This window comes from Biomphalaria glabrata, chromosome 16 (genome assembly GCF_947242115.1).
Source record: "Biomphalaria glabrata chromosome 16, xgBioGlab47.1, whole genome shotgun sequence".
NCBI lineage: Eukaryota > Metazoa > Mollusca > Gastropoda > Planorbidae > Biomphalaria > Biomphalaria glabrata.
This window is the reverse complement of record NC_074726.1, coordinates 2,442,204-2,463,950: the sequence shown is the minus strand read 5'-3', so window position 1 is coordinate 2,463,950 and position 21,747 is coordinate 2,442,204. Positions and strand designations below refer to the sequence as shown.

The 21,747-nt window shown below is 38.6% G+C and overlaps 3 protein-coding genes across 4 annotated transcripts in view; 2 read left to right on the top strand and 1 right to left on the bottom strand.

Moving 5' to 3' along the window:
- The window catches only part of LOC106075706 (uncharacterized), a 73,796-nt gene that overhangs the window by 30,750 nt on the left and 21,299 nt on the right, over positions 1-21,747 (bottom strand). The gene's annotated exons all lie outside the window — the stretch shown is intronic.
- On the top strand, positions 1,134-5,075 carry LOC106077886 (GTPase IMAP family member 9-like). 2 transcript variants are annotated; one of them, XM_056013751.1, is made up of 2 exons: positions 1,134-1,339; positions 2,184-5,075. In XM_056013751.1, exon 2 carries the CDS (start codon positions 2,199-2,201, stop codon positions 3,363-3,365), a length of 1,167 nt encoding a protein of 388 aa, XP_055869726.1. In that variant the 5' UTR covers positions 1,134-1,339; positions 2,184-2,198; the 3' UTR covers positions 3,366-5,075. The 2 variants fall into 2 exon arrangements, with proteins under 2 accessions (XP_055869726.1, XP_055869725.1); XM_056013750.1 differs by having other exon boundaries at positions 1,135-1,339; positions 2,179-5,075.
- On the top strand, positions 13,370-21,441 carry LOC106052194 (uncharacterized). Its single transcript, XM_056013733.1, has 4 exons — positions 13,370-13,928; positions 14,188-14,441; positions 15,185-15,246; positions 18,391-21,441. The coding sequence occupies exons 1-4, from the start codon at positions 13,913-13,915 to the stop codon at positions 19,718-19,720; spliced, it is 1,662 nt and encodes a 553-aa protein (XP_055869708.1). The 5' UTR covers positions 13,370-13,912; the 3' UTR covers positions 19,721-21,441.

Sequence of the window (21,747 nt, the reverse complement as noted above, 5' to 3'; positions counted from 1 at the left end):
GGAATCTGTTCTTCATCTCCATATGAAGTCTGTTCAGCACTTCTGTCGCAACACGTTTGAATTTCACTGATTTGATGTCCCGTTTTATTACATCTATGTAACGGAGGTGCGGGCGACAGTTTTTCTTGTGCCAGTCGCGAGTTGTCCATAGAGGATGACTTTCGGGATGCACTTCTCCTTCATCCGGCGAACATGTCCCAGCCAGCGCAAGCGGCATGTCTGAGGACTGTAAAGATGCTGGGAATACCTGAGCATGCAAGGATCTCAGTATTGCACTCTTTTTCTTTCCATGTGACATTCAAGATCCTACGGAGACATCTGAAACGGAATGAGTTTAGTTTTCTCTCTTGCTTTGGGTAGTTGGTCCATGATTCACTGCCATACAGCAGTGTACTCATAACGCATGCCTTGTAGACTTCCATTTTGGTCACCGTAGTTAGCTTCTGGTTTTCCCAAACTCTTGACCTGAGTCTAGCAAAGGTCGAGGCAGCCTTCCCATGCGTTTCTATCTCCTCTTCTAGAGACAGGTCATCTTTAATTGTAGATCCCAGATAGCAGAATTCATTCATGTTTTCTCTGACTGTGGTAAAAGCTATTGGCCTGGAATTTCTTCATCACTTCTACCTTCATCAAGAGACTTTTTCAGTTCTTCGACAGCTGTATCTTTGTATGAATAATCTGAATAGTGATAATTCTCTTCGACACGTTCATGGTCTCCTTTGTTTTCAGTGCTCTTATCAGGTTTCTTCTTAAATGATAAGGATGATGAAATAAACTATCCTAGATACCAAATTATTTCCTGATAGTAACACGGCACTAGTCAGCGCCATGGAAGTTACTCCTTCAAATTGAGAGTAACCCCGCACGGAAAGAGTTAATAATCTACGTGGAATACATACAACAGGGTCACTGACTTATATAACAATGTGAAAAACAAGATTACATAACAGTACGTAATAATTAATTAATTAATTTTGGACACTCATTTGGGGGACTCAAGTGGGGGCCCGGAGGATCTTCAAATTCTCCCCCACCCCTCCTCCCCCTCCCTAGCTACGCCACTACCTTGCTCTGCTACTATTTATAGAACTATATCATTCCAAGAATAAAACTATTTGGCGAATGTCCTGTCCTACAAGATATACGAGGAAGCCAAACACAGCATTGAAAGTATTATCCATATAGTGTGTGCACAGGTTAAAGAAAGGAGTTTTCTTTCGCTTATTATCTATAGTGTGCGTGTTTTTTGATTAACCGTGCACAGAAAAGAACCAACTAAACATGTATCGATAGTCGACCTTTCTGATAAGCTTCTTTGGGAGAAAGAGAAATTCTTAAGGTAAGTGTCTGTGTTTTTAAGTTAACTGAAAAATCAATGTTGCTGGATCTAGATCTATATTAAATTCAAGAAAGAGTCTGTTTTATGTATTGCTAAAGTGTGTAACACTAAATCCGTCTGAGATAACTCTGTACTACATAGACACCAGATGTTTACTATTGCTGGTCTATTGATTCAATTTGGCCGTTATAAAGTGTACATTTTTATATGAAAATAATAAATACTGAATTGCCGTGTCTTCCATTTTATTCTATTAAATCGGATTTGACATTGTGCGCAATTTAGATCAAAAGTAACTAATAACTATGCATTAGTAATTACGGGGTGTTACTATAGACATCCAAAGAAATAATATCAAAGTCATTCGTAATTGAGGACAGTGAAGGTGGTTGGTCTTTAGCCGCCGGACATAGAAAAACAGATGAGCTCTACACCATCTGCCCCATAGATCTCAATGTGAAATAAACTTACCCACCAATCCCATATAGGTACTAGGGAAATTATGCAGCATTTTGAAATAAAAAATAAAATTTCGCCTTACATGTCAGCACCAGTATCAGTACACTAGTACATGTATATGTCTATACCAGCGGTTCTCAACCTTTTATACTCGGCGACCCCTTTTTACAATCCTCCACTCTTCCGCGACCCCCGCACACACACACACAGATACAGCAATAGAAGAATAGACAATAACAATCCTTATATTTTTGATGGTCTTAGGCGACCCACATGTTGAGAACCCCTGGTCTATACGAAGCGATGAAATTTTCATAATTAAGTTATAATTCCGTTTAAATTGAACATTACTTTTGTTCACTATTTGATTTCTTTCCTAGAACAGAAGAGTGTGTCAGCCATGAAGCGCGTCAACTTTCTTCTGCTAGGAACTAGTGGGAACGGGATCAGCTCTCTGGGGAACACACTACTAGGCCGGACATGCTTCAAGACTTCATCTGACTTGCACGCTACTGAAAACATTGCTGTGAAAGGGTCAGCATTAAGAGGAGACTGTCGCATTACAGTTGTGGATATTTCAGGAATAGATACAGACAATAAAAGCCTGGACCCCCTTCAAAATTTAAAATCTTTGATCCAAATTGCACTCAACTACTGTGAAGATGGTTTCACTGCAATAGTGTTTGTGCTGCAGTTCTGCGGTAGATATACAAGACAAGAACAGGAGACGCTTAAACTTATCAAAGCGACATTAGGTGAAGACGTCATAGCTAAAAACACTGTTTGTGTTTTTACTCACGGAGACTTGTACAAGCATGAAACTGAAAGTTTTATAACATGGTGTCGGAGTCAGAAAGGAAACATTCAAAACGTCTTGGCTGAATGTAACTATAGATGTCTTCTGTTTAACAACAAAACTGAGGACGTGAGGAATCAAGATGCACAACTCAAAGAACTCTTGAAACTGGCCACTGAATCTGAAAGATACACATTGAGCCAATTCCAATCTGCTGAAAAGGAAAGAAAATCACTTGAGGAGGAAATCTTATCACCGATAATAGCGCAAGAAGCTTCAATGTTTGTTAGTGACATGCAAACAAAATTAAAATCTCTGGAAGACGAGTGGACTGGAAGTAATAAAGATAAACTGGACTTACTTTCTAAATACCAAGAAGAACTTCTGAAATTTGAGGGAGAACTTGTAAATAAAAACTTGAAACCTGGAAATTACGTTAATCCATTTGGTTCAATCAAAGTACTTAAAGTAAATATTCAAACCAAACGTAAACTTGCAGAATCGGAAATAAAACTGGAAAGCTTGAATGATCGATTTGAAACACAACATCACTGGTTCATTCGTAATTCATCCACTAGAGCTACATGTCCAGCAAGAAGCTCAACAATCCAGACGACAGAGAACTTTCCTCAGGAGACCAAATCTTTCAAAAGACAAAATGATGGCCGGAGATCACTTCGTGAAGAGAATGTCCGCTCATACAACCTTCAAAAAGCGCGCGGTAAGGGAAATGACCAATCGAAAGACACTAAAAGATGTATTGTTCTATGAACTCTAGACTTGTAGATCGAATCACACTGCAAGTAAATGACAAAACTGTGAATACTAAATTGTTAAGCTAAATCAAGAAAATGACTGTTGTTTTTTTTTTTTATAAGAAATGCAAAGCTAAACATTCTGGAGTTTTTGGTTTTAGTTTTCTAGTCTACAATTACCTAATTGTTTTACATTGATTAACGGACATAAGATATTTTTATTGTTAAACATTTTTTTTCATTGTTACATATTTTTAAAAAAGATTTAAATCATTACACCAGTAAAAGCTACATAAGAACAAAAAGTTCAACCCCAAGAAATAAGTCTTTCTTCCAAGTCACTAAAAAACTCGAGCATGAAAGTTACAAAAAATATTACATTAATTCTTGTCTAACATTTTATAAAATTAAAAAAAAAAAAATTTGATTATCTTGATGTAAAACATGTTGTTTTTTTTTGTTTTTTTTTGTACGTATTTGACATACCATCAGAAATGAAGAATATCTTACCCGAGCCCAGTCATGCAGAACTGAATTATAAAATATTTGTAAAATTATTGACATGTTTCGGATGTTCCTTCAAAGTTGAAGATAATATACTTCCTAATCCAAACCTCCCGCAGGATGACGTGGATGGCTGCGGACAGGGAATGAACCCAAAACCATCGATATCCAACGCGCACACCGCACGACCAGGAAGCCACCCATTGTATGATAGAAAAAGGCACCAACAAACGACTGTCTTAAAAACAATTCACATGACCTGTTGGCCACCCAGAATTTTTCCCTTTTTTGGCCAAGAAACCCAAATGTGGAGTCACAATCTACTAATAAACGTCCTTACGTAATCACGGAGGAGCGGTGGCTGAGCGGTAAAGCGCTTGGCTTCCAATCCGAGGCTCCCGGTTTCGAATCCTGGTGAAGACGGAACATTTTAAATTTCGGTATCTTTAGGGCGCCTCATAAATCAATTCAGCTCTAAAGGGTATCGTTGTGCTGGCCACATGGCACATTCGTTAACAGTGGGCCGCAGAATCATGGTTTGCATCATCTGCCCTATAGATCGCGAGGTTTTCAGGGAGAACTAACTTTTACTCACTTAAACACAGCTATAGCCTCAACGGATTTCTCCCTGCACTGTGGCGTACAGCTACGTGATCATCTGGTCTCTTTCTATACAAACAGCTATCTGGCTCACCCCGCCTCACTATAGTGTGGTCTAGAGCAGCGGTTCTCAAACTTTTAAGCACAGCGACCCCTTTTTACAATCTCCCACTCTGCCGCGACCCCACCTCACACACACACACATACAGCACTAGAAGAAAAGACATTAACAATCCATATTTTTGATGGTCTTAGGCGACCCCTGGCAAATCGTCATCGACCCCCAAGGGGGTCGCACACCAACAGGTTGAGAACCCCTGGTCTAGAGTCTACCATAGTATGGTCTAGAGTCTAGGTATTGATTAAATGAATGATGGGCAAAATATTTAAGCGGGCTTATTCGAACCATGGAAAGGTTTGATACGGCTCGCACATTCTTTAGAAAAATTAACAAAAATTAGAATTTTACTTATAACGCAACAATTTTAGTTTTTAACACGAGTTGAAATATCGTAGTAATCTTGAGTATTTTTATATTATGTCTGCTGATTTGAAATGCGCAAAATAGCAATACATTAAATGTATGAGTACGGAAATTCTCATCAAACAAGCGTCAGTCAAATTGGTGTTTCTGGTTTCCTTATTTTACTGTGTATCTTACAGGAATATTTCAACTGAAAAACATCACAGATTTTTCCTGTCACATATGCAAACTAAGCCACAAGAAAAAACAACTATGTATTGATGATTTCTGTAGCCTTATTTAAGGTTTCGAGCAACTCAGGGCCGGCCTTTGGCCACTGCAGCCTATGTGGTCGCAGTGGGCCCCGCGCTTTCATAGGCCCCTTGCTAACTCTAAGTGTATATTATTAAATTAAACAATTATAACGTATATAATATAACAGGGTTTTCGCGACCTCCTGATTTTCCAGGGCCTCCAGGAAATCTCATGAAAAGGCAAAATATACGATAAAGTCCTGAACTTTTTTTGAATTTATTCAAATCTCCTGAAGAATATACGAAATTGACATTTTGGGATGTCAATATATAAAAAAGTGGCATTGCGAGCTTTCATTTGATAAAAATGTATTGCAAAGACGAAAGTAGGCCTATTTTCTAATAAAAAAAAATTTGACATTATGCTTATCCCTACCCAGACTAGGCCCCGCGCGATCCGTTTCGCATAGGGCCCCGCAAAAGCTAGGGCCGGCCCTGGAGCAACTAACTTCTATATGTCAAAAAGTTTATCCATCTCTGGACTAGGTCTTTTCTGACAATCCTTATCCACAATTAGCTACCATCGACTGCGTCCCATTAATATGAATGGTATGCTTTGTTTTCTGGGTGCTGTTATGACTATTTCTCCATTGAGAATCATTTTGGGGATTTTTTCTATGCTTCAAGTTTGTGTGATTGTGGAATGTAGACGTGTGGTGTCAACCATGTGAGAGATTTACAGAGTCGCTTCATTGGTTTTGCCAACTTATTTACACGAGGCAGCACACGTGAAATAATCGTATTAGTGTGTCATACCAATAATAAGGCTTGTCCGAAGATTAGTGAGGTATTTCCTGTGGCTGCGCAGTCCCATCTGTGATCTACATATTTTGCCACATCCATGGCAAGCATAACCATTGTCCGCAGGTGGTCGATTTAGATTTTCTTTCTTCGTTTGTCTTCGGCAGCGGATTTTCTTTTGGTCTCAAATGTGTATTCCGCGGCCAGCTGTTCTAAGGCCGCATGCAACCAGGTGCTCTCTTCTATGCCAGCCAACGAAAGTTGACGCCTAAGCTGGTCTTTAAAGCGTTTCCGTGGGGCGCCTCTGGCCATACAATTAACTACTACAGATATTATACTGTAAATCGCCGTACTGCCTGGACTCTACTTTCTCTCTATCTCATCCTGGACTCTACTGTCTCTCTATCTCATCCTGGACTCTACTGTCTCTCTATCTCATCCTGGACTCTACTGTCTCTCTATCTCATCCTGGACTCTACTGTCTCTCTATCTCATCTTGGACTCTACTGTCTCTCTATCTCATCCTGGACTCTACTGTCTCTCTATCTCATCCTGGACTCTACTGTCTCATCCTGGAATCTAGTATCTCTCTATCTCATCCTGGACTTTACTGTCTCTCTATCTCATCCTGGACTCTACTGTCTCTCTATCTCATCCTGGACTCTACTGTCTCATCCTGGAATCTAGTATCTCTCTATCTCATCCTGGACTTTACTGTCTCTCTATCTCATCCTGGACTCTACTGTCTCATCCTGGAATCTAGTATCTCTCTATCTCATCCTGGACTTTACTGTCTCTCTATCTCATCCTGGACTCTACTGTCTCTCTATCTCATCCTGGACTCTACTGTCTCATCCTGGAATCTAGTATCTCTCTATCTCATCCTGGACTCTACTGTCTCTCTATCTCATCCTGGACTCTACTGTCTCTCTATCTCATCCTCGACTCTACTGTCTCTCTATCTCATCCTGGACTCTACTGTCTCTCTATCTCATCCTGGACTCTACTGTCTCATCCTGGAATCTAGTATCTCTCTATCTCATCCTGGACTCTACTGTCTCTCTATCTCATCCTGGACTCTACTGTCTCATCCTGGAATCTAGTATCTCTCTATCTCATCCTGGACTCTACTGTCTCTCTATCTCATCCTGGACTCTACTGTCTCTCTATCTCATCCTCGACTCTACTGTCTCTCTATCTCATCCTGGACTCTACTGTCTCTCTATCTCATCCTGGACTCTACTGTCTCATCCTGGAATCTAGTATCTCTCTATCTCATCCTGGACTCTACTGTCTCTCTATCTCATCCTGGACTCTACTGTCTCATCCTGGAATCTAGTATCTCTCTATCTCATCCTGGACTCTACTGTCTCTCTATCTCATCCTGGACTCTACTGTCTCATCCTGGAATCTAGTATCTCTCTATCTCATCCTGGACTCTACTGTCTCTCTATCTCATCCTGGACTCTACTGTCTCATCCTGGAATCTAGTATCTCTCTATCTCATCCTGGACTCGTAAGTTTTACTCGACGACTCCACCAGGACCGACTTCCTGACCAACTAACAGTACCGGTCTCCTCGCTGTCCTGTACTACACTGCCTTACACACTCTGTCTCTGATCCACGGGTCATGTTTACGTGCAAAGTTCATACCAGTACTGTCCCTTGTCCATCTACACAGCACGCTAAACTGTCTTACTGGCCTGTGTCACAAGTGTCAGCTGATCATACACAATATATTTACTCCATTATATATACACACATACATAGATAACTTTTTTAGATTTACTGTCATTTTAGCTGTCATGTCTGTGTTTGTAATGTTATTACAGCGCCTTGAGCCTACATTTTTAAATAAAATTATTATATCATGGCTGTATACTTTTCATATAGTTTTAGAAGGAGGACGGCGTAACAGAAGTGCTTCCCATAAACCCGTAAACGTTTTAAAGATTAACTCAGGTGCCATTTCGCCCTAACTGGAATAAAGGAAATTAGCTGGCAACAGATGGCATCTGAAAGAGACAGTTGGGGAGCTCTCACGAAAGACACGGAACACACATTTAATAATAATAATAATAATAATAATAATCTTTATTGTCCGTATGAAATATTTGTCTTACAATGTGTGCATTACACCAAACAAAAAACATTATAACTATAAGAAACCAAAGTGTACATTCACACCAGACTCACTCATAATTTACATGTGACAAAGATTATACCAGATTGTTCTTATTTAATGATTTGATTGCCAGGGGAACAAAAGAGTGTTTGTGTCTGTTAGTCTTTGCCATCGGTGTCTTGTATCTCTTTTGTGATGGTAAAATCCCCACAATGGGGATGTCACAGCCCCCTGGGGCGCCCCTGTGTTAACTATGCGTTCATTTGATATAACATTGTTTACCCTAACCCTCTGCGATCTCTGGGTCAAAAATTCATCAGCCCATAGTATTATGTATGGACTAATCTTCAACGCTTTCATCTTTTCAATGAGTAAATGAAGTTGTTTAGTGTTAAAAGCTGATGTGAAATTTGAGACCCCCCCAAAACAAGCCCTTATTGAAGACAAGCCAGTAGACGGAAAGAAAACTGAAACACACCGCCGGCGGACAACGGTTTTGTCTGCACGAGGTAAGAATAAATATGTAGGTTGCCACTGGGTTTGCCTACTCACGTGAAACACTGCACTCATCCTTAATCTTCGGACTCGAAGACATTGCCAGTATTATTATTATAGTTTGTTAGACACCTTATTTATAGATTAGTTATTTAGCGACGCACCATAGAAGACGCATATTGAACGGGACTAGTGACGTTTGGGATATGTTGGGTTAGAGACCGAAAAATCAGTTAGTGAGATAATCCTCTAGGGCAGTGGTCTTCAACCTTTTTTGGCCTACCGCCCCCTTTTCGTATTTTTTCTTTAAAAAAATCAGCCAGCGCCCCCCTATAAGAAAAACACTTATAAAGAAGCGTGAGAAGGCAAATTTGAACAAAATATCATATTTTTATTAACTTTTATGCTGTCAATAACACTTATCCCACATAGGAGACGACCGCATGCCAAAGGCGATCTTCTTTGGCGAGCTTAGAGTAGGACGGAGTAACAGAGGTGCCCCCGTAAGCGCTATAAAGATGCCTCACTGGCAGAGATGAAAGTAACTGGCAACATTCTCTGGCAGCAGATGGTCTCTGAGAGAGACAGTTGGAAATCTCTCACAAAAGCTTCGGGACAAACATTTGAGACTTAAAGAAAAGCCATTATTGAAGACAGGCGCTAAATACGGAAAGAAAATTTAAATAGACCGCCAGCAGACAACAGCTTTGTCTGCACAAAATTCTGGAAAATATGCAGGTCGAAACTGGGTTTGCATAGTTATGTGAAACACTGAACTCAGTCGTATTCTTCGGAATCGAAGGCAATACCAATATTATCAGTATACAAAAATTGTCAATTAATTTGCTGTGATTACACACAAAAATTAATCTGATTGTTATAGACTTTCTTTCAAATCTTAAGAATAGTCCCCTTTTAAGTTTTGGAAAATTAGGGCCTACTGTTTTCAGGTGTAATTGTAAAGTACATTTCTTTCCTTGCAGTCGAAGGTTGGTTTCATTTATTTGCGTTAGATTCCTACCATGAAGAACCATTTTTTTAGCCAGCTTTAAGTCACCGCCAACAGTTGAACAAAACGAGCAATAACAAACCCCTTTCGAAATCCAGCGAACTTCAGTTTACAACAATAGTCTAACATCTTTTTCATCATTTGTTTCACAAAGCTGTTGAAGGATGAGATTATTTTCTGCATGGGTTTCTATTTTATTTACAATTTTTATAATTAGATTTAAATTGAAATGAAGTTGCAGGCTAAACTTTTCTTAAGATGTTGCCTGTGTATCATAACTCCCAAGGTGAATAGTGAATAGTTATGTTCTGTATTTCTATATTACTTTTGAAGCCATTGTCCAACCATTGATGTTTCCCTATATGTCTTTATAAGCTACAGAACTAGACAAGTTTGAAATAAAATTTCATCACAAACAGAAAAAATGTCTTTTTGTGTAACATATGTTAAAAAAAATAATTTTAGTTTTAATCACTTTTCAAACAATATCATAAGGCTTAGAAAAAGCTATGCATTTTTCTAAGAAGCCAATAAAACATATCATGCTTTGCCGTTTATATATATATATATATATATATATATATATATTGTTTAATTGTAGATGTTTATAATTGTTCATGAATTCTTAAGTTATTTTTGGATATTGCTCTGTTCGTGAAACCGAGTTGGTTTCATATAACCTCATCTGAAAATGCCGTCATTCAAAGTAGAACATCGGAATACTTTTTATCTAGTGGCAATACACTAAAACTCTTAACAATATGACATTACATACCATCGAGTTGTCGTAACAACACTTTGTCTATGTGTAATTCTGCAGCTTTAATTTTGAAGGATATTGTAACATTTCTTTTGTTCAGTGCACCTTAAGTTTTTTCTTTCCCCCTTTATGTCCAACGCCCCATTACCGCCCCCTATTGTGCCCAGCGCCCCTCTACCGCCCCTTTGGCTCCCAGCGCCCCCCAAAATCTCGAAAACGCCCCCAAGGGGGCGATATCGCCCCCGTTGAAGACCACTGCTCTAGGGTAACGACGTGTTTAGTGACAGAGACTTTTACTGTGGCCTTTTTCTTAGAATAAATACAAGTTACATTGTTCTTCAGCGTTGACTACATCTCTTTACTAGTTAAAACCGATGTGTTTGTTTTGTCTGGATTGTTGATCAACTACACGGAATACGCCCGAACAATAACACCCAAACGCTTGCAGAGTAATTGGTTGAAATTCAACAGTCATCCATAGTTGACCTCAAGACAGCCTGAACAAGCAACATCACAAGTTCTATAAACACATGAACAGATGCAAAATGATCAAGGAATTTGGCTTCGACCTTCGGGTGAAACAGAAATTTTAATTTTAAAAGTTTAATGTCCTTAACAAAAATATATGACAAAGTATAATCTCATCAATCATGTTCAGAAGACTGAACAGTTATTCCGTTTGTATTTCCATGTCTTTTAAAATATTGTCAAACAATAGTGCTCTCCCGTTACACGCCGCCATTAAGGCTTTTTAATGACCATCTTGTAACCAGTCAGTAAAAGACATCTTACAACATTGTTCGAAGATATCCCCTCTTTTCAAAACTAATACAACCATTTGAAACTGTCAGGTGCTGTTAAACCATAGGCTCTTAAAACTCTAGGCCAGCAAAAGCGAACACGAGCCCCCTCTCTCGAATTGAACAGTGTGTTCTGTCTGGTGGAGGGTCTTACTCGTGTCTATTTTGACACTCTCATTTCCAGTGACATCACTCCGGACTCATGGACTAGAGACGCGGCTTAAGGCCGTGTACACCGGGGACCACAACCATTTTCCTATTCTATATCAGGCTAACCATGCGGGACACGCCTTTATGAAACGGGCTTTTGAAGAACGGAGCCTGGATTGTTGACAAGGTTGTGGGAGCTCTTTTACAACCCCGCACAGTGCCATTAGAATATTCTCGCACTCCTAAGGTACTCAAACGAGAGTCTTGTTTCGCTATCCATTTAGCCTAATTTCCTCTAACGACAGTTTCCACCCTGGCAACTTTTTGAGGCAAAAAAATACACCAGATTCATTTAAAGTGTAATTGTCAAACAATGCCTCGGACTAGACTGATGAAGTCATTTAAATGCTAAATGTTTCTACACTAGTTATTTGTCAAAGCGCAGGCCAAATAAATGTGTAGATATAAAAGTAAATTCCATAGATCTAATCCATGATCTAATCCAAGTTAAAGTTATGCGCATGCCTTTTAAAAAAAAGTAAGTCTAGCTTAGTCTAGATCTCTATTTTAAGGGTTAAACAATGACACTAAACCAGTTGAATTAGCAGATTTACTAAAGAGAATGTTCTAGATATAGGCTGGACTAGCAGATCCTCACCCGTCTCGGTATATGATGTCTTTCAATGTGACAAAGATTACATTAACAAATAAAATATATTATACAATTTAAAGAATTTAAATGGCTTTATATGTAATGGTTTAGCTATTAAGTTCCTAATTAAATATTTGTTCAAAATTTATTTTAATCGTTAAATAAAACTACAATACTATATTTATTAACCAATATGGTTTATATATGTACTTATATGTCATTATAGTTTATTATACATCAGTATTCCCAGAGATTCATCTCATACGTCTTCTCTAGCCTCTATCAGTCCTTTCAAAACAAGTCAACCATGCCCATCCACAAAACAGGCTTTTTTAAAATCTAAATATCTCACATTTTTCTTTGGTCTACTAGGCTTCAATGGTTATCAGCTACAGATAAATAGTCTATAGAATATCTGTATGTAATCCACAGCCAACATTAATACATTTGCCTGACAACATATCTATGTCGGTGTAGAAAAAAAAATAAAAAAAATAGTTTCGCAATATAGAGAGTTAGAATGTAATGTGTAACAATTGCTTTCACAAGAGCCGTGTTTATGTGCGGATATAACATTTACCTTTACCTATCCCTTAGTCTGTTGGACCGTAGGGGCACCAGGCAAGACTTGTCGACCGTCTTTCTCCATTCCTCCCTTTTTTTTTTGCCTTGTTTAGCCACGGAAATACTGCATTCCTCACTAATCTCCGGACTCGAAGACTAGCCTTATTATTATTATTGTTATATATTAAGTATTCTTAAGTATTATACATTAAGTATTCTCAATTATCTATAGATGCTTATTAAGTAAAAATAAGATATTGTGCACATACCAGGGGTTCCAACACTGTTATCAGTAGGCATTTAAAAATAATATTTAATATATATATTGGTGGCTGACAGATAAAGCGTTTAAAATTAAACGTGCAGGTCTTGGGTTCGAGTCTCGGTGTAGTCTGGTCAGATATTAATTCAAGCGGAAATCTTTGACAGGGGGAACTAGCGCCTTAACCATTAAGTTTCAGGCCGGAAGTTTCAGGCCGGAAGTGTTCGTTAACATGTGCTGGCTGAAACTGCGAAGCCGTGTTTCCTAAACTATATCTGCTATTGCTGTGTCTTTGAACACATCAAAATGTATTACATGTTTCGGATGTTCCTTCAGAGTTGAAGATAATTTAATTCCTAGTCCAAACCTCCCGCAGGAAGACGGGGGATGGGAGCGGGCAGGGTTTGAACCCTCGACCGTCGATAAATCCGAACCACAGTCCAGCGCGCAAACTGCACGACCAGGCAGCCATCAGATGAATTTGTGAGTGTGTTTGTGGTGAATTTTTCTGGAAGGGGGGGGGTCTGCTTAGTGGGCGACGACGTAGCATCCCTTATCATAGTTATTTATCGCTCGTCCTACGACTACAGGAGGCTTGAAAGTCACTCAGTTCTATATATCAACATTAGATGCTTACATTTTTTGGGAGGGAAGGGTGTTGTCATGGGGCAGACTTTTAAATCTATTTATAAAAGTAGTATAAAGGTCAGCAGTAAGTATCATAAAAATAATAATAACAATAATAATAATAAGGCTAGTCTTCGAGTCCGAAGATTAGTGAGGAATGCAGTATTTCTCGTGGCTGAGCAGACCCAGCTGTGACCTACATATTTTGTACTATATCAAAACATGGAAAACAGAAAATAGCTTCGTCTTCCAATGACAGTAATACTCCCATACACTGTGATTTTGCTATAAGCATCTAAATATAGTAACATATGAAAATAAAAAGAAATAAGAATATTTACGTCAAAACGGTAAATACTTTTGGCATATTTATATAACTTCCTTATGCTAACAATGAAAACTTACTTAGAAAAAATGTTTAGGCTGTTTCATTTCTTGCTAGCTAGCTCAGATATTTCAAAATGAACTAGCAGAGTGGAAAGACATTTTTCATAGGATGGATTCTCACACAGGTACGTTCAGTTTTAAAACTCAAGAAATAATGTCTTTGGATTTTTTATTTGATATTTTGCAATTTACCTCAACTTATTTTTTAACCAAAAGAGAAATACTATTGTAAGCATGCTACATTTTAAATTTTAAAAATAATTAACCGTCTTGCTTATAAGTGTATGCGAAACTGTAGTTTTTAGGGTGCTAATCTAAATTTATATATATATATATATATATTTATTTTTTTTGACATTCTAATTCAAATGTTTCTAAATCAAGCTGAGATGGCAGAATGTTCCAAGCGTCGATCTGTAGTTAACATGAAAGGAATGTTTGAAAACTCAAATATTTCAATGGAAGCCAAGAAACAAAGCTCTCCAAAAACTCCCCCAAAGCCAGCATCCTTGCACCTAGGCCCAGCTAACGTAGTTTCACCTCAGACTATTCAACAGATGCAGGATTCGGTTTCTACTGAAGAGCAGCCCTATGATTCTAGTCCAGTACAGCTCAGACATCCAGGACATGCAGAGAGTGTAAGTAGACGTACTATGAAATGTTATGATCTTACTTTAATTCATAATGAACAACTGCAATTATCAAATCTGTTGATGGACACAACGTCCCTAGACAAACGCCATTCTACTGAATACTTATAATGCCTGTACACTTGGAGTATTCTGCTATGCTTTGGACATTCATTTATTTACAGTTTGCGTAGGCCGTACTCATATGCACAGTTTTTGTAATCGCATGTACAGAAAACTTACTCTTATGTAATTTGCTCGTACTCTCATGTAGACTGCACATTTACATATGTGCACTTCAAATACGCTTGTGTACTTTGCACATACTTTTATGTACAGTTTGAGTACTCTAATGAACAGTTTTCTTACTCTTATGTACACATCGTGAATACTTCTGTACACCGCACGTACACATAAGTACAGTTTGCGTTCTCTGACGTACACTGCACGTACTCTCAGGTAGACTGCACGTACGCTAATGTACACTTCACGTACTCTTATGTACACAACACATACACATATGTACACTGTACTGTATACCTGTGACTGTAGGCTTCGCATTTGCATTCGCCGCTTCTTCACTTTGTATTCTTGCAGAACCGCCTATGGCAAACTAGGCAATAGCTATGATAAAAAAAAAAACCCTCTTCAATATAAGACCAAAGGCATCCGATCGTTGGGGGCCTCCCCGTTTAAAAAGATATTTAAAGTTTTTCCACTGATGTTACTAGCTCTTCTCAAAATATTCACAGGGAAGGACACAAAGACAAGACTCAATGACTTGTGGACCAAACTTGAACACAAGATCTAATAGGTACTTACTTATACATAATGCTTTTTTGTACAATTCAATTTTTAAAGTTTCCAAAACAGAGCAAACTAATTTAGAATTTAGATGTGGATATTAGAATAAATGTCACCAAGAATAGCCAAATATCCGCTTGTTCGGTAGACTGTCGCAAACTTTGTTTATCTTCACGTGAAATGTACTTGTTTTTTATTCAGCTACATTCTTCTCTAATAGTAAATATTCAAAAGTAAAGTAGCAACTATACATAAAACACTGAACCATAATCTTCAAATACATAAACAAAATTTAATAAAGTAAATCAGAAAGACACAAAGATAAAGGCACATTCCTCATCCCATATGCTAGGACAAATTTGTACAAATGCTCCTTCATCCCTGGTGTTATTAGAGCATGAAATGGGTTGTCTGAGCCAGCCAGGAAAACCAGTGACTTGGCAGAATTTAAGTCATTGGTTAACATGCATGACTAAAGGCATGACGCTAAGGACGTAATCATCTTCTTTTTTGAAGTAACTGTATTATATATAGAAGAGAGCACCTGGTTTCATGCGGCCTCAGAACGAGACAGCTGGAGGTCAATCACGAACGCCGCGGGATACACATTTGAGACCAAAAAAAAAATCTGCTGCCGAGGACAAACGCAGACGGCGAAAAGAAAATCTAAATCGACCACCTGCGGACAATGGTTATGCTTGCCCTGGATGTGGCAAAATATGTAGGTGACAGCTGGGGTTGCGCAGCCACGGAAAATACTGCACTCCTAATCTAATCTTCGGATTCGAAGACAAGCCTTATTATTATTATATAAGATAAGAAGATAAGCCAGTGTTTCCCAAACTTATGAATTATGTGTACCCCTCTCATAATTTGTGTAATACCGAGTACCCCTTACACACACACCATACTTTAATTTATAACAATAATAATAATAATAACTGGTTATTTTTTTAAATCTGTAACGCATACCCCCTCCAAAGTCTTCCCTTGCCCCTGAGTGTACGCGCACCCCACTTTGGGAAACACTGCTGCAAGCTAAGGAGACATAACCCCCGTGTAGAGAGCTTGTTTGTTTGCTATAATTTTTTTTCAACAACTTAAGTTAATAAAACTTTCCATTTTACAAAGCTTATACCAACTCTGTCTGTCTGTCTGTCTGGTAAAAAAGTTTTTACACGTTATTTTCCCGGCACCCAATCTCTTCTTATTCTTTTTCTTCGTTCTGTACATTGCTATGTTGGAGTGTTCAGATGACGAGACCAATACATGAGATGAACTGCGCAGTGGTTTCCAAATCAGGGAGCTCTCCATATCTCGGATGAAGCTGAAATTTTGCACAATTATTTCTTGTACGTGACAACACAAGATGAATTAAAAAAAACAACTAATCAATTAGTTAATTAACTATTGGTACTTAATTATTTTGTTGGTATCTCGCACAAGGGAAGTAAATTGTACTTGCCTGAAGTGTTGGCATAAAGCTGAATGAGTCCCACTTATAGGTTGCCGCTCTAAATTGGGACAACAAAATATAACTCTATATTCTAGACTAGATTGACACATGAAATACGTAAGACGTGATTATCTTCTTTTTTTAAAGCAACGTCAGTAAAATATAAGATAAGATCTTCTCTCGTCAGATGTACCTCACTAGCTGAGTCGTTAACTCTTCTGCTTAAGTAGGCTTAAGCGTTAGCCACGAATCCAATTCATACTCCCGACCCCCCCCCTCACATTTTTTTTTCTGCAAATGCTTTTAAAAACCCAGTTACAGTAAAACTCCACCCAGATATTTCTTTCTTTCTTCCCCCCTTCCCGTTTACCCAACTGGTCCAGATACGTGATAGGGTCATAGCGTAGTGAGACAACTAAAAGTATGAAATAGCGCTAAACAAAGACAATTAGTTTAAAAAAAATAGTTCTAATCGCACATATTTATTATTGTTAGTCTACATCTATTACTAATTTAATTACATGGCTGGGGTATCTAGGAGGGGTAGCACCTCTAGTGGACAGGCAGTCGTACCCTCTTTTTGAGGGTAGCTTGGCTCACTCTTGGTCCCCACTCGGTACCCAACTCTCACCTGTGGCTCCCAGAAGCTGTAGCATGCGCAGCGGCCACACCCCGGAAACGGCATTGACTGGCCGGTTAAACCAGATAGAGGGTATCTGACGTGTACATGGCACTCAGTACACTGAGGTTCTGTCAAACCTAGCATGTGAAGTCTGGACTTGGCGGCCTGTGCGTAATGTCACAAAACTAGACTAATCGGACAGAAAGGCAAATACCAGCACAGTGCTGTGGAGCACTCAAGAGCAGGACAAGACACACAGAAAGTCTCTGGTCATCCACTGCACCCAAACTTGTTCCCGGACGTCTTGACCAAATCTTGCTACCGGAAAAGGACGGGCTTTAGGGCGAGAGAGTGAGGTCGACGTGTTGCGCGAATCCTCCTCACTTTAATCCTAATCCCAGCGCAAGTCACTTGTCATCCCCTCCCCCCCCCCATGGCTGAGCCAAGCTAATTGATACAAGTAGGCCTACACTTCGTATAAGCTTTCTTTTTTAACAAAAGTTTTTTAAAAGTTTTTCTTGTTTATATTTATTATTGAATAGTTCAGTGGCTTAACACGGCGATCTTCCATCCAGTGGCGTAGCTATGAATTTGCCATCATTTAGGGCCCGTGGGGCTTAACATCTTTAGGGGCCCCTGTATTTTGACGCTCGACATGAGATGATGGGGTAATATTTAATGTAAAAAAAAATTTCTAACACTTTTTTGGGAGTTTCCTCAAGTGGGGGCCATGGGGATTTTCAATGTCTCCCCCACCATAGCTACGCCACTGTTTCCATCGAGGAAGCTCGAAAAAATCAAATTCAGGCTTGATCAACTTAAAAAAAAAAAGCTTTTCGTATGGCAGAACCGAGAATTTATTTCCGATTACCCCCCCCCCCCCAACATTGGTCCAAAAAAGTGACTTGAATATAGATGAATTAGTTTGACATAGAACATTCTCATTACCTTAATTCATTACGTGGTTTGGCGAAAACATCACAACAAATCAAAAAGTAACCCTACAATAAATAATGATTTCACATCATTACATAAAGCATAAAATAGTACATTTTTTTGTGTGTTTTTTTTCCTAGGTCAATGCTTAATGATCAAATCGATCTTCTTCTGATTGGCAAAACTGGAAATGGGAAAAGCGCTCTGGGTAACTCAATTATTGACCACAGCGCGTTTTTTAGTGAGCCTTCTAGTACTTCAGTTACTAAAGAAGTCAGGGATGAGGTGAACGAAATTAATGGAAGGATTATCAAAATAGTGGACAGTCCAGGGGTTGAGGACACGGACTGGGAAAATGATGAAACTACAAACTCTGTAGTTAATGCACTGTCCCAGGCTATCGCCATCAACCCACAAGGCTACCACGCCTTTCTTCTGGTTGTAAAGTTTGGTGGCCGATTTACGAAAGAAGATCAAGGGACTGTAGACTACTTAAAGAAGGTATTTGGTCAGAGTTTTGTCAGGAAGTTTTGTATACTGGTCTTGACTTATGGCGATCAGTTTGAAGCTCAAGTTAAAGACAAATTTAAAGATTGGATACAATCACAAAAAGGTGTTTTGTCTGACTTGGTGAAAGAGTGTAACAACAGAGTCATTCTATTTGACAATCAAACAACGGACAGACAAAAGAGACAAAGACAAGTCAGTGAACTGATAGAGATTGTTGACAGCTTAAAACAGGAGAATAGCCGCTACACCAACGATCAGTTTGATCTAGCCAAAACTGAAAGGGAATCCCTAGAACTTACTTCAAAAGCTCCTCTAATAATTGAAGCAGCTATGACAGAAGCTAATTTAATTTTTAAACAATTTAAACGAATACAAGTAACTGTTAAATCTAATTATGACCCCGCACCGCTCGAACCACTTTTAAAAAGAATCAATATATTGTGTGACTCAGTAAGGCACAAAGACAGCAAAACAGGAGTTCTTGGTGACTTGCTGATACACATTGAGACCCTCAAATCTTCTATACGTGATGAAATAAAAGTATGCAGGAGGATATCTGAAGTAGAAATAGAAATGAGAACAAAATATGATTATCAGTTAGAAGAATCAAATCAAAAGCTCAAAGACGCAAAGCTTAACTTTGATCGCCTTAGCCAGGAAAGAAAGAAATCCGAATTACACAAAATTCAGAAATTGGAAGAAGAAATTCGGAAACTAAAAAGAGAAAAAGACGAATCGGAGATGTACCAATTAGACCACTCTTCAGAGTTTGAGCTGATAACAACTACAATTCCTGAGATTGAAGAACAATATACACGAGTTAGAGAAAAGCATAGAAAAAATGTCTTATCTTCCCTGTTTCATAAGATTGCGAAGACTTTCTCGAAAAAATCAAAAGACATAGATCTACCACCGGTACAGGACGACTTAGAAATAGATTTAACGCAATTTATGTATTAATTACATTGTTATGCAGCAGGTAATGCACTAGGACCGAGGTCGGCCACTTTCTTGACTTGGTGGGCCAAAGAAAAAAAGCATCATGTCTAGCGAACAAAAGATTTTTTGGTATAAATAATTGTAAATAATGACAATAGTATACTCTTATCTTTAATCTATACAGATTTCATTCCCGGTCATTTCATCCCCGGTCACTTCATCCCCTGGTCACGTCACCCCCTGGTCATTTCATCCTCGGTCATTTCATCCCGGTCACTTTACCCCCGGTCACTTCATCCCCGGTCACTTCACCCCCTGGTCATTTCATCCCACGGTCATTTCATCCCCTGGTCATTTCACCCCCCTCATATATTCAAAGCCTCAAGATATAAAAATATTTCCGTTTAAAAAAATAAATCCTTTAGTTTAGTGTCCAATGGCCGCGGCGCACTGCTGCGGTTCACGCAATAATATGAAAAACTACTTATTGATTGTTGTTTTGAATTATGTTCCACTTATATGCATATTAAATATAATTTTTCTTCTTGTAAATGTAATACTTAGTATGACAGAACTTACCAAACTTATCAATATAATTGTAAAAAAAAATAATTTTGGGACAAATATCTAAAACCGTTTGCATAAATGTGTTGAAAAAATGATATATGGTCGTCTCCCTTACTAAAAAACTCCCGTGTTTGTTACTATTAATAGTAAATAGTTGTAAAAATGGTGTATTTTATGAAAAACTGCTTGTATAATTGATTTTAAAAATTTGATTTTTCGCTTTTAGAAAAGAAAAAAAGTAGCCATTGCATCAGAACTTTGAATTTTCTATAATATTATGATGTCGGATGTTCACTCTCTTTTCTAGTTTACGAGATCTAAACGGGACGGACGGACGGACGATTCGACAGACAAACCACACAAAACTAATAGCGTCTTTTCTCCTTTCGGGGGCCGCTAAAATGATGTAAACATATATATCTATATATAATAAAAGACTTATTCATTGAATTACTTTGCTTTTAGATTTATACAGCTGACTGAGAGAGAGAGAGAGAGAAATAGAGAGAGAGAGAGAGAAAGAGAGAGACAGAAAGAGAAACAGGTACTGAGAGATTTAAATGCTTTGCTTTTTGCCTAATATAGCTGGAGAGAAAGAGAGGGGGTGAAAGAAAGAGATGGAGAGAGAAAGAGATGGAGTGAGAAAGAGATGGAGAGAGAAAGAGATGGAGAGAGAAAGAGATGGAGAGAGAAAGAGATGGAGAGAGAAAGAGATGGAGAGAGAAAGAGATGGAGAGAGAAATAGAGGGGGTGAGAGAAAGAGATGGAGAGAGAAAGAGATGGAGAGAGAAAGAGATGGAGAGAGAAAGAGATGGAGAGAGAAAGAGATGGAGAGAGAAAGAGAGGGAGAGAGAAAGAGAGGGGGTGAGAGAAAGAGATGGAAAGAGAAAGAGATGGAGATAGAAAGAGATGGTGAGAGAAAGAGATGGAGATAGAAAGAGATGGAGAGAGAAAGAGATGGAGAGAGAAAGAGAGGGGGTGAGAAAGAGATGGAGAAAGAAAGAGATGGAGAGAGAAAGAGATGGAGAGAGAAAGAGATGGAGTGAGAAAGAGATGGAGAGAGAAAGAGATGGAGAGAGAAAGAGATGGAGAGAAAGAGATGGAGAGAGAAAGAGATGGAGAGAGAAAGAGAGGGGGTGAAAGAGATGGAGAGAGAAAGAGATGGAGAGAGAAAGAGATGGATAGATAGAGATGGAGAGAGAGAGAGAGACAGGGGGTGAGAGAAAGAGATGGAGAGAGAAAGAGAGGGGGTGAGAGAAAGAGATGGAGAGAGAGAGAGGAGTGGAGAGAAAGACTGAGAAAAAAGAAGTTGGAAAAGAGAGAGAGAAAGAGAGAAAGTGAAACAAAAATAGAGAGAAAGTGATGACATAGAATGTGAGATGTGTGTCCAAATATTTAAGTCCAAAACCTATCTCGTATTGATCATTTACTTTTTAATTGAATGCATTTTATTTGGAATAATAAATTTCGCAAGTGTCTCG